General features: G+C 43.2%; 1 protein-coding gene across 5 annotated transcripts in view; it reads right to left on the bottom strand.

Moving 5' to 3' along the window:
• LOC137532579 (NACHT, LRR and PYD domains-containing protein 3-like) overlaps positions 1-18,250 on the bottom strand; it is a 1,034,343-nt gene that overhangs the window by 412,769 nt on the left and 603,324 nt on the right. For all 5 annotated transcript variants that reach the window (XM_068253266.1, XM_068253275.1, XM_068253249.1 and 2 more), the window contains one exon: positions 12,807-12,971. In XM_068253266.1, the coding sequence (XP_068109367.1) occupies positions 12,807-12,971 (165 nt within the window). The remainder of the gene's footprint in view (positions 1-12,806; positions 12,972-18,250) is intronic.

The raw sequence follows: 18,250 nt of genomic DNA on the forward strand, positions 1-18,250 counted from the left end.
TCCAGATCAGCTATCCATAAGATATGAATATTTATAACATTGATTTATTCACTGTGGGCTATAATAAAACACAATCAAAATGTTTTTAGTTTTGACACATATCACCTTAAAAGTGCGATTAGTTATCCAACAGCACCTCCAGAGGGTGAAATCCAGTATTACACTTGGGTTAAAGATTAGTCACAGGAGACTCCCATCGATCACTCCCACTGCCCAGTGATAGGCTGGGAGATTTGATCTCCTGGGCAGGATCACAGCTAGTGATGAGTTTAAGAAGAGAGAGGGCATTCAATAGAGATCTGAGGAGACCATCAGGAGATCTGAGCAGACCAGGACATAGGGGATCCATGCCATCTGAATGATCGCAAGCAGCCACGCCTAAAGGAACACGCCCCAGAGGCCATCTTGGTGACTATACTTGAACCCAGTTCTGATTTTTCTTTTTAGTCATATGGCTTATCACAGCACGAATATCTGAACTTTTGATTTATTGACAATTGTCTTTCTTAAGTTTATAGTCATTTATAGCCAAAGGGAGTGGGCTCTTCCAGTGCACAGGAATTGCCCTTTCCATATATTTGATAAAACCCATTCAGTGGGAATCTTTTCTTTAGATAAACACAATCAATCGTTCAAGAATCGCTGACTGTGAATGCCATAACTTGTTTTGGATAAAAGCGCTAGAGATTTCAAGCTACCTCCTCTAAGTATTGATATTTTGATATTTTGCCGCAGTATGTGCAGGCCACGCCTAGCAAGGTTTAGGATGACTCAATAGATATTTTATTCCAAAATCTATATATGTTACCCGCTTGCTCTGTGTAGTAACACAGGCCAGCGGAGGTTAAAGTGTAGACAGAGGGAAAATTCCTGTCATTTATAGTTGATTGCATATCAATTGTGGGGCAACGCCCAGTCATTATATCCACTGAGTCATCCTAAATGTGTCATATTGTATGGTATAGCTGACATCAGCCATTTTATTTTGGATAGCGCAATTTTGATTTTGACTGCGCAATTTTGATGTTTAATAGCAGCCATTTTGTTTTTGATAGCAGCCATTTTGTTTTGATAGCAGCCATTTTGTTTTTGATCGATTCAGCCATCTTGTCACCACAAATTCTGTGGTAACATGGCCGGCGGCCATATTTGATGAGTCATAGCTCTGTACTGTATTTGAGTTGACTGCTAATTGGTTTAAGCTTTTTGTATTGGTAAATAAGTATAATAACATTTTGATGTTTTACTGAAATTATATTATCCAGCTCATTGCTCATTATAGGATAACCTTACGAGTCTTGTGTTAATTCAAAAGTGCAATTTTATATTGTTTTGATATTGTAATATTTGATATTAAATTGATATTTTTATAAATTGGTCTACGTTTATTTACATGTTTAAACCAGTACTGTAAAACCTTGAATAACGAACTCATACAGTTAGGCGTGTGTTTGTATCTTTAGCTCCTCCTATGTTTTTCCCAGGAGCATTACATTTACATTTTTGATTTTATATTTATTTTTAACAATTTATACAAACATTGACAAAACGCCCGACATAAGATTGGAGGCCCCAGCGAGATTCGTTTACTTTCCCTTACTGGTTTAAACAGCGTAAAAACGTTTTATTGAGCTGGTTTTATTGCATTGGCTATTGAATCATGAGTGCTGCAAGTAGTGATTCAGAACTTCATTTGGAACAGATGTTCCGGAAAATTGTGGAATTCGTATTTATACAGCTAAAATATAATGAGGAAGTAGATGACTGGATAGGCAGAATAAGAAAATGTATAAAACAGGAAGTTGATTGTATATTTCAATCTAAAGGTACGTTTGATCATTACCTATCATGTATGACCACAATAACTTCAGATTCCGAACTGAAGAAGAGGTTGTTAGGTGCCCTACCTTCTGTGTTATATGGGTTATTAGAAGTAAATATCCTTTCACAATCTAGAAAAAAAGAGATTGTACAGTTGAGATCCCAATTGCAAGAGACGGAATCAAACGTCCAATCTTTGACCTCTCAATTACAGGATGCAGAGTCAAATGTTAAGACAGTGGAGTCTAGTAATTTCAAATTGTTGGCAGACATTTCAGACAAAGAAGCAATGATTACAAGCATGGAAATTGAAGCTGAAGATAGCCTTAAAATTTATCGCAGACTCAAAAAGGATTTTGAAGCATTGCAAGAACAATACTTCAAAGACTGTCAGGCAGGTAGATTCGATAGAACATCCAGCCCTTGCCCGCCAAAACTCACTCCATATGACCCAAAAATGCAAGGCATGTTGAATCGTATGGAGGAGGCATGCAAAGCCATGAATACCATGATAGATGACAGTACAAGGGTCCCTAAAGATCGACATTTGGATTCCTCTCCAGAGAGAGATATGCAAATGAGGGCCCCTAGGTATAATGATTCCCATAAAGGTCACGACTCCCTTGCTGATATTGATTCAGATGAATTTGAGGCTGATGAGAGAAAGCGAGAATCCAGCCCTATCCCAAGAAGGGGAAAAGGTACGTATAGAGCGGATTCAAATAGGGGAAATAATCAGTACCCCCAAGAAAAACAGAGCTCGGCCAGCATCATAAAATTCCTAAACACCGCTGTGCCAAAGTTCACTAAAAAGGGTTCAGCGCAAATAGCATCCCACCTAGAGTTGTATGAATCCACCATGGACTCTTTAAATCTGTCTGAAGCAGACAGGATCAGATTTCTCCCATGGGTTTTTGATGACAGATACCGCCACCATTTCACCTCATTCAAGGAGCGAGGTATCATTAGATGGCAAGCAGTTTCACACGAAGTGAAGCTTGAGTTTGGGCCGTATCGCACTATCTCAGAAGCAAAACGAGATGTGTATCGACTTACTTGTCGACCCGATCAGAGCCCCCGAGAATTCCTCTCCGTGCTAAAAAACTCTTACAGTTTGGCATATCGGAATCCTAACTGGGAGTCTCTCGATTTTAAACAGGCATATTATGATGCATTGCCTACCCAAATAAAGTTAAGCATGGCCAATGAATTAGACTTCGGAAACCCCCTAGAGAAAATGGTTACCTCAGCAACCCTGCTGTTCAATATCAGTGGGAGTTCCAATGTAAGTGGGAGAAATAACAAAAAGTACCCAGAACGCAGAGTAGAAGAAACCAAAGTGAAAGCGGACCTAAACCTTGAATCCCAGCAGAAGAAAATACCTCCTGCAAAAGTACCTATCCAGCAGGGCCAAAGACAGCAACAAAATCCAAATCGAAATAGGCCCCAAAATCCTAAAGGGTCAGACAGGGATAGCTCAGGCTCTGGAAACCAGGACTACCGTCCTCGGTTTAATCGCAGGTATCAAGGATACCAGGGTTACCAAGGAAACCAGGGTAACCAGGGGTACAGAGGTTACCAGGGGTATAGAGAACCCCAGGGGTACAGGCGTCCCCAAGGATATAGTCGGTGGGATAACCGACCCAGGCAGCAGTGGGAAAGGAGACAGGGCCCACCTAACTCACCTAGGGGTAGATCACCACCTAACTCACCTAGGAGTGGATCACCCGCAGGGAACAGAAATGATCCCCGGAACCAGAACCCTCGCCGACCTAATAGGTTTGATCAGCTTGTCGATCAAGTGAACAAGCTGAGTGACATGATGGGTAAGTTGGCTCAGGGATCTGCAGGAAGACAGCATGAGGATTTTTTAGCTGGGGAGGCAGGGCCCAGCTCTGCCAACTAAAGGAAACCGAGACAAATCACTGTACGGAAATGGATATGGCAGTACTAAATACGATTAATGAAAATGATGTGCATTGTACCGACCTACCCCAGGTCGAGGAAGGGAAGTCTAATGTTCATGATATTTCACCACAAATGTGTGATACTGTGTCATGTGAGCCAGAGCGTGAAGTACCCTCTGTTCAGATTGTCCCATCGGTAGAATCCATGGGAACCCAAATGCCTTGCAGGCAGAATCAGGAGGAACAAGTTCCTAATACCCTGACGCTGCAGAGAGATCATTCTCTGAAGCAACAAATGGAAAAACATTCCAATTTTCTTTGCAATCTTGAACAGGTAGATGGCCGGTATTTTATCGATACCCATCTACAAGATGGATGTATCGGACCGATCCCAGGTTTACTGGATACCGGTTCCCAGGTCACTATTCTCTCTTTTAACTATTACCAGCAGATCTTGGATTCATCACAAAGGAAGCCAAGATTAAAAGCCTTTGACGGTGCGCTGATAAGCGTTGGTGGTAATAGTTTACAAGTAAAAGGCACATCCTGGCTGACATATAAGATCGGTAAAAAGGTCATTAAACATCCAACTTTGATTGTTGATCTTCCATATGATAGATTGATCATTGGAATTGATCTGCTCAAACAACTAAATTCCATAATTGACTTCATAAATGAAGCAATATGGGCTCAAGTCAATACTCCAATTGCTTTTGAGCGCTCCAGCAATGCACAACTGCAACGCAGCTGCCATACGATTGAGGAAAGACCTAACTCTGTTGAAATCCATTTCCGAAACAGTCAGATACCAGAAGTCACTATCCTGAAAAACGGTAAACCCGAACAAAATATTGATACATCTTTCCATATCATAAATATCCAAAAGGATAAAATTGATAAAATAATTCTGGAGGATGATGTATTAACTATTGCCCTTAAAGGGGGAAGTCAGGAAGTGGCAGGCATAACCAGCCATACACAAGCATTGGTTAAAATCGAGAAAACCAATGACAATGTGCTGGTTCCCGTGCAGGTAAATAATATTGCTCGGGTAAAATATGCCAAGTTGGATCTCAAATCCGAGGCCAGCTACATAAGCCTAGGACTGCTGAAGCAGGTTACAGACCCTCAGGTAATCAAATTCATTTCCACACAGGAATGGATCCACGATCTGGATAACGATAACCAGAGTCATAATGTGATTGCAAAATGCATTTTATCTGTGTCTCTAGGAAACAAATCTGCAAAACATGTCTTCAGTGTGTTAAAGGAACCACAGTACCAAATGTACCTAGGAAACGACATTATTCACCGATTTGCCATACAGGTTGATCTGGTTAATGATGTTCTGTGGTCCAAATTATCCGGAAACCCAGAGGAATTCCAGGATAGAGAACAAGCACTGAGATGGGGACAGCGAATACCATATGCAGTGGATATCACTGTCGCTGAAAAAGTAAAAATCCCTGAAGGTTGTAAATCATTTCTCTTACCCATTCAAGTAAAGAAGGGGCAAAAGATGAAAAATGCAGATGCATTGATTTGTTTATCCAATCGGATGCAACAATTGGGGTTGAAGGTAAAACCAATTCCCCTAATAAATATTCATCAGGAACCATTATACATGGTCACGCAAAACATGAGCCCTCATAGTATCACGTTACAGGAGGATACAATGATTGGCTTAGCCATTGACTCAGAATATTACACTTTTGGATTCCAAAATGAAGTCATTGGATTAATACCTGATGAATATTTGACAGAAGAACAAATAGTGGACCAACAATATTTCTCAACACCTGAAGGATTGTTCAGCATACACTCTGTTTATCCTTTCAGTCCTGAGGAAGGTACATGTCATGTCGAGGAAACATCATTGATTTTTAACCATGAGATGAATGAAAGTGAGTATCAATCACTTCAGCAGGGTAAGGATCAAGCATGTTACACCCCAAATGACTTAACTAATAGGCTTGAAGAAGCTTATGAGGTAGGTCAACCTGAGATTTTCCCAGAATTTCAGGAACGGGTGGAAGAACAGCTCTCTATAGCTGATGGATGTTCTAATGAATCAGAACGACAGCAGCTAAGGCAACTATTCTGGGATTTCCAGGAGATGTTTGCCAAGGACTCTTATGACTGTGGGGAAACTAACCTGCATGTTACGAGAATCCTGACTGATCCAGATGCACCCCCTGTGTTTATCAAACAATATCGACTTCCGCTAGCAGCTTATGAGTCACTATCGGAAATTGTTAAGAACCTGGAAAAGAAAGGTATTATCCGACCAGTACACAGCTCCTTCAATCATCCAGTACTCGGAGTTCTTAAACCAAATGGTCAGTTCCGTCTATGCTCAGACTTGAGACAGTTAAACAAACGTGTCTACATGTCTGGTTGGCCTGTACCATATATTGACCAATGCTTGGCGCAAATCCAAGGGTCTAAAATATTCACAGCCCTTGACTGCGCACAAGGATATTGGACAATTAAAGTGGATGAAAGGGATCAATACAAACTGGCGTTTACCTTCGGTAACAGACAATTTGCGTGGACCCGTACGCCTTTCGGATACATCAACGCAGGCCACGAGTTTGCTGTGTTCATGCACAAAGCAATGCCTGATGCAGCTGAACGAGGTACCCTGACTTATGTCGATGATATCCTTATCAAAAGTACAATCTTTGAGGAACATATTTCAGAGTTGAGATATGTATTGAATCAACTAAGAGAAGCAGGTGTTAAGCTTTCCCTACAGAAAGCTCAATGGTGCCGATCTAAGGTAAATTTCCTAGGACATGAAATTACTGCAGAAGGAATCAATCCACAGAAAAAGAAAGTGGAAGCAATCAAAAATACGAGGTCCCCCACAAATCTCAAGGAACTGAGATCATTCCTGGGGATGATGAATTATTCTCGCAAGTTCATAGATAACTATGCTGAGATTACAAAGCCGCTATTGCAGCTGCTAAAGAAAGGAGTACAATGGGAATGGAATGAATGCCATGAACAAGCTGTATCTGAGCTTAAAACAAGACTCATACAGGCCCCATGCCTTGCTTATCCAGAAGGTGGTAAACCCTTCTATGTTGAAACAGGTTTTACCGACAAGAGTGTAAGTGCAGTTCTTTTCCAAAAGCAAGAAAGGCTGAATAAAATAATTGCTTATGCCAGTAAATCACTATCACCAGTTGAAATCAAATTTAATAATTGCGAGAAGGCATTATTAGCAACTGTGTGGGCTTTGCAGTATTTCAGAAGTTTTATTCAAGGTGAAAAGATCATTGTGGAAACTGCACACCAATCACTACAATATTTACAGAGTGATCAAATAAAAGAAGGTAACCTGTCAAACAGTAGGATAACCGCATGGACAATGTCCCTAATGGGATGGCCATTGGAAATCAAATATAAACAGGATACTAAAAATCCAGTTGCTCAAGGATTAGCTGAACTCCATGATTGTACTCATGTGGAACATAAAGATAAGCCACCAGAAAATGATTTTCTGGAAGAGCAATCTTTATTTCCATATAAATCCTATGAAGAGGAATATTGCAAATCACTACCATGTGCATATGTTGACGGCTGTTCTTTTCACACAAAAGGAGATGAAAAGATGCTGGTTGCAGGTATCGGTATCATATGGAATAACATATTTCCAGAGATATCTGCGGGATACAAAATTGGTCCCAAAAGTAGCCAGGTCGCGGAACTTGCTGCCGTGTATAAAGCTATACAAATGGCTATCGAACATGACCTTAAGGAGTTTGTTTTGATAACAGATTCTGAGTATGTTCGGAACAGTTTTGTGGAATATTTTCCCAGTTGGAAAAGAACTAGCATGACAAGGAGTAACAAAAAGCCAGTCAAACATGGTAAATTGTTTTGTCAAATTGATGAACTGGTTAATACCCACGGTCTTACCATTTATTGGAAAAAGGTAAGGGGTCATTCGAAACACCCTGGCGCTGATAAAGATGGGAACGATTTAGCAGATTCCCTCGCTAAGAAAGCAGCCATTGATGGTGAAATCTTCGATATCAATGACCTCATGGGAACTATCGAAGTAAATGTCACCACTAGGGGGCAGGCCCAAAAGGAATCTCAACCCAGTGTGGCAATGTGGAGTCAAGATTCTCCTAGTGAGGATCTCATTGCAAGCCAAAAGGGGATCCCGTTATTGGTTTGTTTTATAAACACATTGAAAGTCCACAGGATTATCCCATCACCGTGGAAGACTGCAGGGACAACGAGGAATTACGAATTCTGATGAAAGGTGTGTCACAATTTTCATTACAAGATGGCTTGCTGATACGAACCTCGAAAAACGGTATTACGCAATGGGTAGTACCCGCAGCATTTTGGGGTTTAATGTTGCAACATGCTCATGATGCCCCGACAGCTGGTCATCGAGGAGAGAAAATAACGTATGAGTTATTAAGGGACTACGCTTACTGGCCACACATGTTACAGGATGTCAGGACATATTGTCAAGGGTGTTTGATATGTCCTCAATTCCAGCCACAAGGTCCCACTCACAGGGCACCGCTGATGAAAAGAGGCATAGCCATGCCATGGTCAGACATCCAGATTGATTTCATTGGACCAGTAACAACGTCCTCAAAGGGAAATCGATACATGTTGACTGTAACATGTTTATTCACTAAATGGGTAGAATGTCTACCGAGTAAAACATGCAGTTCTAGTGTGTGCGCATCACTGCTCATTAACCACGTATTTTCCCGATTTGGTCTCCCCCAGCGTATCGAATCCGATCGCGGAAGTCACTTCACCAGTGAAGTAATGACCAAAATGTGGGAAATCCTAGGGGTAAAACGGAAGCTACACATAGCTTACCGACCAGCCTCTAGTGGTGGAGTGGAGCGGTACAATCAATCTATCGTAAATATCCTGAAAAAATTTGTTAGCGAATCAGGTAAAGACTGGGACGTCAAGCTGCCATTAGTTCTCATGGCTATTAGAGCTACTCCAAGCGCAGCAACCAAACTTTCTCCATTTGAGATGCTCACAGGTAGAAAGATGGTGTTACCCCAGCATTTGCTTTACAAAACCTCAGATCACAACTTGATGAATGCAACTACTGCACATCAATACGTGGAGAACTTACGAAAGCACCTCCAGCATGCCTTTGCATTTGCTCAAAGAAACATCGAAAAAGCCGCAGTCAGTACGAAAATGTACTATGACCTCAAAACTACACAAAAGGAGTATCAGATTGACAATAAGGTTTATCTGTATAATTTTGCCAGAGACCAGGTAAAGGAAAGGAAGTTCCTCCCTTCATGGAAGGGCCCATATCCAATCACTGATAAATTGTCTCCTGTGGTTTACAAGGTTAAAATCCCTAAGGGGGATGACTTTGTTGAAAAATGGGTGCATATTAATCAACTGCGTATATGTCACCCTAGCTCACAGCTACGGAGAATTGAGCAATCTGGAAATGTGTGCTAACAAATTATTTTTCTCCTGACAGGTATACCTAACGATGTGTTAATCTCTACTAGAACCCATATTGACATTTGACACAAAGAGTCCAATCCGGCGCAAAGATGTCCCATCTGACGATTGCCATCCTTTACGCAATCCTAGTCTGGGGGAAGAGTGCCGAGCCAAGTGTGGTGCCAGGTCCAGCATTCGTGATGTTACCGGATACAGCGGAGTTCATCATGACCAGATAGAGGTTCCTATCCTAGAGGGTCCAGATGAGCCTAAACCCGCGATGTGTCGTTGAATGACGAGCTGAGGTATCCGAGGTCCATTTGATGGAGATGCAAGTCTGATACCTGTTGCACACCAGATACTCACAGGAGTGAGTTGTTCAAATTTTAAAGCAAATCCGGAAAGCCCTTTTGTTTAAGTCAAAGGCCAAAGCAGTTCATCGCTGTTACAGTTGCTGTTTGCTACCTTTGCAGCAAGAGGAAACCTGTTTGTTTACAGCCGGAGTATCATTTGCCAAGTTTATTTTTCTTGAAGCGTGAAACATGAACTTCAATATGATGAAGACAATGTTTTAAAGTCCATTTTTCCCTTTCATACTTGGATTACAAATACAAAACATGAAGTTTTGTTCGCAACGCGTTCCCACAGGAATGAAGCAACGAAAAACGTTTAATAATCCTTGTTGTTCTTTCCAAAAAGTTCACACGTTGTGAAACATTATGGAAAAAAGGGGGATGTGTCAAGATTTCCATATGGCGGAATATCGTTTTTCCGATAAACTGAACTGCGCATGATCAAATAGAAATAAATCTAATATTTCCTTTCCTAAGGTACAGGAGACAAAGACTTCTTAATGTATGGTGATTCTAGTTAACATAGATGCATTGAATATTTAGAAATATATATCTGGCTTATTTTAATATGACTTGTAATGCTGAATTGCATTGTCTGTGGCTATAAGGTGAGGTTAGCCATGAAAAACAGGCACTCAGCTGATGTGCTATTTGCAATAGATAACACAGTTACCTTGCTAGGACAAACAATGGCCAAACAAGAGAACAATGAAAGAGACAAACCTTCACTAACTTTTGTTTGTAAATGAACCAGTTTTTGTGTGCAATTGCTCAAACCCCTTTGTGTGAATGACTACACCTTAATCCAAGTAAATCCAGATGTCCTCATTGTGAAGGGTAGACGGTGTCAGCTGAGAAAAACAGGTTCCTTAGTTAATGGATAGACCAAGCTAGGATGAGTCACCAAACATCAACATATCAACATTCTTTGAATGACTATATCTAGAATGATATGGAAATGTTATAATGTTACCCTTGTTGCACTGTAGACCATCATATTAATGGATAGAGATATAAAACTCTGCTGACATGCCCAAGGTGTTATAAGGAGAAATCTATGGTGATTTTTAAATATAGCACTATGATTTTTGGATCACATCAAATCTATCTTAAATATGGTAGAAACTGTCACTGTGTTATAAAACATAACCAGTGATCCCATCCAGATCAGCTATCCATAAGATATGAATATTTATAACATTGATTTATTCACTGTGGGCTATAATAAAACACAATCAAAATGTTTTTAGTTTTGACACATATCACCTTAAAAGTGCGATTAGTTATCCAACAGCACCTCCAGAGGGTGAAATCCAGTATTACACTTGGGTTAAAGATTAGTCACAGGAGACTCCCATCGATCACTCCCACTGCCCAGTGATAGGCTGGGAGATTTGATCTCCTGGGCAGGATCACAGCTAGTGATGAGTTTAAGAAGAGAGAGGGCATTCAATAGAGATCTGAGGAGACCATCAGGAGATCTGAGCAGACCAGGACATAGGGGATCCATGCCATCTGAATGATCGCAAGCAGCCACGCCTAAAGGAACACGCCCCAGAGGCCATCTTGGTGACTATACTTGAACCCAGTTCTGATTTTTCTTTTTAGTCATATGGCTTATCACAGCACGAATATCTGAACTTTTGATTTATTGACAATTGTCTTTCTTAAGTTTATAGTCATTTATAGCCAAAGGGAGTGGGCTCTTCCAGTGCACAGGAATTGCCCTTTCCATATATTTGATAAAACCCATTCAGTGGGAATCTTTTCTTTAGATAAACACAATCAATCGTTCAAGAATCGCTGACTGTGAATGCCATAACTTGTTTTGGATAAAAGCGCTAGAGATTTCAAGCTACCTCCTCTAAGTATTGATATTTTGATATTTTGCCGCAGTATGTGCAGGCCACGCCTAGCAAGGTTTAGGATGACTCAATAGATATTTTATTCCAAAATCTATATATGTTACCCGCTTGCTCTGTGTAGTAACACAGGCCAGCGGAGGTTAAAGTGTAGACAGAGGGAAAATTCCTGTCATTTATAGTTGATTGCATATCAATTGTGGGGCAACGCCCAGTCATTATATCCACTGAGTCATCCTAAATGTGTCATATTGTATGGTATAGCTGACATCAGCCATTTTATTTTGGATAGCGCAATTTTGATTTTGACTGCGCAATTTTGATTTTTAATAGCAGCCATTTTGTTTTTGATAGCAGCCATTTTGTTTTGATAGCAGCCATTTTGTTTTTGATCGATTCAGCCATCTTGTCACCACAAATTCTGTGGTAACATGGCCGGCGGCCATATTTGATGAGTCATAGCTCTGTACTGTATTTGAGTTGACTGCTAATTGGTTTAAGCTTTTTGTATTGGTAAATAAGTATAATAACATTTTGATGTTTTACTGAAATTATATTATCCAGCTCATTGCTCATTATAGGATAACCTTACGAGTCTTGTGTTAATTCAAAAGTGCAATTTTATATTGTTTTGATATTGTAATATTTGATATTAAATTGATATTTTTATAAATTGGTCTACGTTTATTTACATGTTTAAACCAGTACTGTAAAACCTCGAATAACTAACTCATACAGTTAGGCGTGTGTTTGTATCTTTAGCTCCTCCTATGTTTTTCCCAGGAGCATTACATTTACATTTTTGATTTTATATTTATTTTTAACAATTTATACAAACATTGACAAAACGCCCGACACGTTACTCAGGGCTAATTTCCGCGTACACTTGTATGCTTACAAATTTATGCATTGGAAAGGGGAAAGTATTCACGAGTTTCCAGTATAAGCATTTAAGGAATTAATGCTTAAAATTTTCTGCATCCAGGCATAAGCATCCGCAAACACTACGCATAATTGCGTATTTTAACGCGTAGTCTACAAAATGCATGCGAAACGAATATTTGATTTTAAAGCCGTCGTTTGGAGAAGTGTAATTGCATAAAACTACGCGTAGTTCCAGCGTAGCGAAGTTGGCTGACTACAACCATCCCTGGCTAGAAACAGTATTTGTAGGTTTTAAAATTTGCCTGTTTATTTAAGTCTATGGCGGTTCGCCAGATTCTGTATTTTCGGAAGTTCATGTTCGCCATTTGCAAACAGAAAATTCTAGGTTTGCAACATCTCTAGTCACTATTGGGAAATTGGAATAGTCACTATGTGAAAATGGAATATGGTGATGAAATACATGGAAATACTGTAACTCTGCTGATCTCTGCTGCAATCAGGGCTGTTATACTCACACTAATTCCTTTATCTGGCTTGTTGGTAGAACCGCCATCAGGTCACCGAATTCAGGACCCCACAGACGGTTATATGACAGGTCCAGCCACCTCAGAGTCTGGTTATTCCGTATCCCAGATGCCAGGTGGGGGCAGCAACTAGAGGATACATTAATACTCTGCAACCTGAAGGAGAAGAGAAGAGTGTTATTAGAAATCTGTATAAAAATTGCATACAATTTGTAAGATTTATCCTTAAACGAATTACATATATATTTTCATTATATTTAAAATGAATTTATACTTTTAATCAATGTTTAAAAATCCTAGAAATGAAAACACCTGAACTCATTCTACACTTAAGCTACGTACACACATGCGACAACGATTGTTCGTTGTGAACGACGAACAAACTTTTAATTGAAGAAAGAATGACCTAAGTAAAGTTAGTTTTTAAAGGTGTGTAACGATCTCATCGTTAGAACGAACGTTACATCACATAAAACAACTGTTGCGCTTGCGCACAAAAATGAAAAGTTCCAAGGAGAAATAGCGAAATGCGCATGTCAAGCCTAGTACGAACGACTGTTTCCAACGATGTACTACTTTTGCAAACGATCGTCGTTGGAAAAAATCCGCCAAGATAGATCGTTTGTTTTTAACGATCTAGCTCGTCCGTCGTTAGACTTAATGGTCGTTGGTTGCTTTTTTTTTAAACGATCGTCGTTTGAAATGATCGGGGAATGATCGTTTCAAACGACTATAGTCGCATGTGTGTACGCACCTTAAGCCATACTAATCAGAGGCTAGAAGCCACTGTACCACCAACACTACATGCTGAAGCCAGCCTAGCATGTACCATTTATGCTCAAAAATACAATTCCGTGGAAAGCGGTGACCATCCCTACTAGAGAGAGAGAGAGAGAGAGAGAGAGAGAGAGAGAGAGAGAGAGAGAGAGAGAGAGAGAGAGAGAGAGATGAATCTACCTGGCTATCTGGGGTTCTCTTTGGACAACTGTTGAACACAAAAGGCAAGGCCATACCTGGCTACAAATCCTTAAGCAGTGGCTGGATGGTGTAATGGTTAAGGTCTCTGCCTCTGACACAGGAGACCAGGGTTCAAATCTCGGCTCTGTCTGTTCAGTAAGCCAGCACCTATTCAGTAAGAGACCTTAGTAGAGATGTCGCGAACCTCTGATTTTCGGTTCGCGAACCTTCGCGGAAGGTTCGGTTCGCGGAAAAGTTTGCGAACCGCAAGACTTCAATGGGGATGGGCAAATTGGGACAGCTCTGGCCACAGGTCAAGCCTGCGCAACCAGTAGTCCAAGGGTTCATCGTCGCTGCTCGCAGTGTCTACATCCACACTCAAGGCCAGGTAGTCGGCTACCTGCCAGTCCAGGCGTTGGTGGAGGGTGGATCCAGAAGGACTATGGCGAGGAGTTGGACTAAAGAATGTCCGCATGTCCGACATCACCCCGAGATCGCTGGAGCGTCCTGTCCTTGCCTGCGTGGACTTGGGAGGAGGAGGGTTACTGCCAGTGGTACCTTGATTGCGTTGTGCAGCCACATCACCCTTAAACGCATTGTAAAGCATCATCGACATCTTGTTCTGCAAGTGCTGCATCCTTTCCGCCTTGTGTTGAGTTGGTAACAGGTCCGCCACTTTGTGCCTGTACCGAGGGTCTAGTAGCGTGGCCACACAGTACAGTTCATTCGCCTTGAGTTTTTTGATACGGGGGTCCCTCAACAGGCTGGACAACATGAAAGAGGCCATCTGCACTAAGCTGGATGCAGATGTACCCTCCATCTCCTCTTGCTCTTCCTCAGTGACGGGACGCAACTCCTCTTCCTCCCCCCAGCCACGAACAATACCACGGGAACGTGGAGCAGCAGAAGCCCCCTGTGACGGCTGCCGCGGTTGTTCTTCTTCCGCCGCCTCTTCCTCCTCCACAGAGACACCTTCCTCATCACCATCATCAGAGTCTGACTCCTCTCCTTCCCCACACGACTCCTCTTCTTCCTCCTCCTCCTCCCCCCTCTGTGCTGCCGCAGGTGTTGTGGAAACATTGGGTTCGGATGTAAATCGCTCCCACGACTCCTGCTGCTGTAACTGTTCTCGTTCACGCTCCTCCACAGCTGTATCCACCACTCTACGCACGGCACGCTCCAGGAAGTAGGCGTAGGGGATCAAGTCGCTGATGGTGCCCTCAGCGCGACTCACCAGTTTGGTCACCTCCTCAAAGGGCTCCATGACCCTGCATGCATTTCGCATCAGTGTCCAGTTGTTGGGCCACAACATCCCCATCCTCCCAGATTGTGTCCTTGTACTGTAATGATACAGGTACTGGGTGACGGCTTTCTCCTGGTCTAGCAGGCGAGAGAACATCAGCAGGGTGGAATTCCAGCGAGTCGGGCTATCGCAAATCAGGCGTCTCACCGGCAAGTTGTTTCTACGCTGAATGTCCGCAAAGCGTGCCATGGCCGTGTAAGAGCGCCTGAAATGCCCACTCAACTTTCTGGCCAGCTTCAGGACGTCCTCTAAGCCTGGGTACTTGGACACAAATCTTTGCACGACCAGATTCAGCACATGTGCCATGCAGGGTACGTGTGTCAGCTTTCCCAAATTCAACGCAGAAATGAGATTGCTGCCATTGTCACACACCACGTTGCCGATCTCAAGCTTGTGCGGGGTCAGCCATTGCTTCACCTGTTTGTTAAGAGCAGCCAGGAGAGCTGTTCCAGTGTGACTCTCCGCTTTCAGGCAAGACATGTCTAACACTGCGTGACACCGTCGTACCTGGCATGCAGCATAGGCCCTGGGGTGCGGGGGCTATGTAGCTGGAGAGGAGATCGCGGCACCAGCCATGGAGGAGGAGGAGGAGGATGACGACAGCGAAGAGGTGGTAGCAGGCGGAGAGGAGGTGGCTGGAGTCCTGCCTGCAAGCCGTGGAGGTGTGACAAGTCGGTCCACTGCGCAGCCATGTACTCCCTGCTTGCTGCCATCGGTCACCAGGTTGACCCAATGGGCTGTGTACGTAATGTAGCGGCCTTGCCCGTGCTTGGCAGACCAGGCATCCGTGGTCAGGTGGACCCCTGACCCAACGCTCTTCGCAATAGATGACACCACTTGCCTCTCAACTGCATGGTACAGTTTGGGTATGGCCTTTTGTGAAAAATAATTGCGGCCTGGTATCTTCCACTGCGGTGTACCAATGGCCACAAACTTACGGAAAGCCTCCGACTCCACCAGCTTGTATGGTAATAGCTGGCGAGCTAATAGTTCTGCCACGCCAGCTGTCAGACGCCGGGCAAGAGGGTGACTGGCAGACATTTGCTTCTTACGCTCAAATACTTCTTTCACGGACAGCTGGGTACTGCTGTGGGCAAAGGAGAAGGAATCGCTCAAGGGAAGAGTTGGTGTGGAGGAGGGTGGCTGTGAAGGTGCAAGGGAGAAAGCGGATGAAGATGATGCACCTGAAGGAGGAAGAGGAGGAGGGTGGCTTGTCTTTTGGGTGCTGCTTTTCCTCAGGTGTTCTTGCCATAGCTGTTTGTGCCTTCTCTCCAGGTGCCTTCGTAAGGCACTTGTCCCTACGTGAGAGTTGGCCTTTCCATGGCTCAATTTTTGCTGGCAGAGACAACAGATGGCTTTGCTCCGATCTGAGACACACATGTTAAAAAAATTCCAAACCGATGAGCCCCCCTGGGGTGATGGCGCTACGGTGGCATCAGCAGCTGACGTTGAAGGGCATGTTGGCTGGCTGTCCATAGCTGGCGATACATTGCGCCGGACACTGCCCCCAGCTGTTTCTGAGGACGAACTCCCTCTGCTTCTATCATGGAGTCGTCTCCTTTTACTCCTCTCTGACTCCCCCTCTGAACTGTCCCCCTGGTCATCTCCACTACTGGGAACATACGTGGCATCCGTATAATCGTGATCATAATCCTCCTGCCCAGCTTCACTTTCCTCAGACACCTCCTCAACTGCACCAACTTCAGGTGGTTCATCATCCCCCTCCTCACACGTTACGTCCATACTATACCACCTAACTCAGACGTAAGAGGTGGTGTACCTGCGCCTTCTTCTTGTTGTTGCAGTAGTGGCTGTGAATCAGTGATTTCACCACCACCAAATAACTCCTGCGAAGTGTCAAATGCAGCGGATGTGGTGCTTGTACTAGCGCTGGTGGCACTGGCTGCGGGAGATGAGGTGTTCTGTGTTAAATACTCAACCACGTCCTCACAATTTTGGGAAGTGATGGCTCGTGCCTTCTTCTGAGCACTGTATTTTGAGACAGGTCCGCATGAAATCACAGCAACACCACCTCGCACAGACCTGCCGGTGCCTGGTGGCCTTCCTCTGGGTCTGCCTCTACCTCTTCCTCTACCTGGTTTTTCCATTTTGTCCATCTCAGGGGGATGCTAGGTATATGCAGTGAGCTGGGTTCACTCAACATAACAGGTAGTTATATGCAGTGAGGTGGGTTCACTGAACAGTAAAGGTAGTTAGATGCAGTGAGCTGGGTTCACTGAACAGTAAAGGTACTTAGATGCAGTGAGGTGGGTTCACTCAACACAATAGGTAGTTAGATGCAGTGAGGTGGGTTCACTCAACACAACAGGTACTTAGATGCAGTGAGGTGGGTTCACTGAACAGTAAAGGTAGTGAGATGCAGTGAGGTGGGTTCACTGAACAGTAAAAGTACTTAGATGCAGTGAGGTGGGTTCACTCAACACAACAGGTAGTTAGATGCAGTGAGCTGGGTTCAATGAACAGTAAAGGTACTTAGATGCAGTGAGGTGGGTTCACTCAACACAACAGGTAGTTAGATGCAGTGAGCTGGGTTCACTGAACAGTAAAGGTACTTAGATGCAGTGAGGTGAGTTCACTCAACACAACAGGTAGTTAGATGCAGTAAGGTGGGTTCACTGAACAGTAAAGGTACTTAGATGCAGTGAGGTGGGTTCACTCAACACAACAGGTAGTTAGATGCAGCGAGCTGGGTTCACTCAACACAAAGCTGGGTATATGCAGTGATGAGGTGGGTTAAGAAAACACAACAGGTACTGGGTATATGCAGTACTGGGTAGTACAATGTGCAGCTCCCTGTCACACACACAGGTAGTCACTGAATGTGCTGGGCTGCTGGCAGTGGCACACACACTATGAATTAGCAAGGCTGTGCATGCAACAAAAGTGTCAGTTTGACACACAGAAAAAAAACAAAAAAAAGAGCACAGGATGAGCTCTGAAAAGAGCTGTTGAGGGGTGCTATAAAAGCAATAATAATCAGCCAGGAGCAAGCTAAGCAGCCCAGAACCTAAAAAATCTGTTCCTAGAAGAACAAGTCTGCAGCAGCTGTCCCTAGTCTGTCACTAGCAGGCACACAAGTGAGGCTAATGGCCGCCGGAGCCTGCCTTATATAAGGGGGGGTGGGACTCCAGGGCTTAGTGTAGCCTGAATGGCT

This window comes from Hyperolius riggenbachi, chromosome 1 (assembly GCF_040937935.1).
Source record: "Hyperolius riggenbachi isolate aHypRig1 chromosome 1, aHypRig1.pri, whole genome shotgun sequence".
NCBI lineage: Eukaryota > Metazoa > Chordata > Amphibia > Anura > Hyperoliidae > Hyperolius > Hyperolius riggenbachi.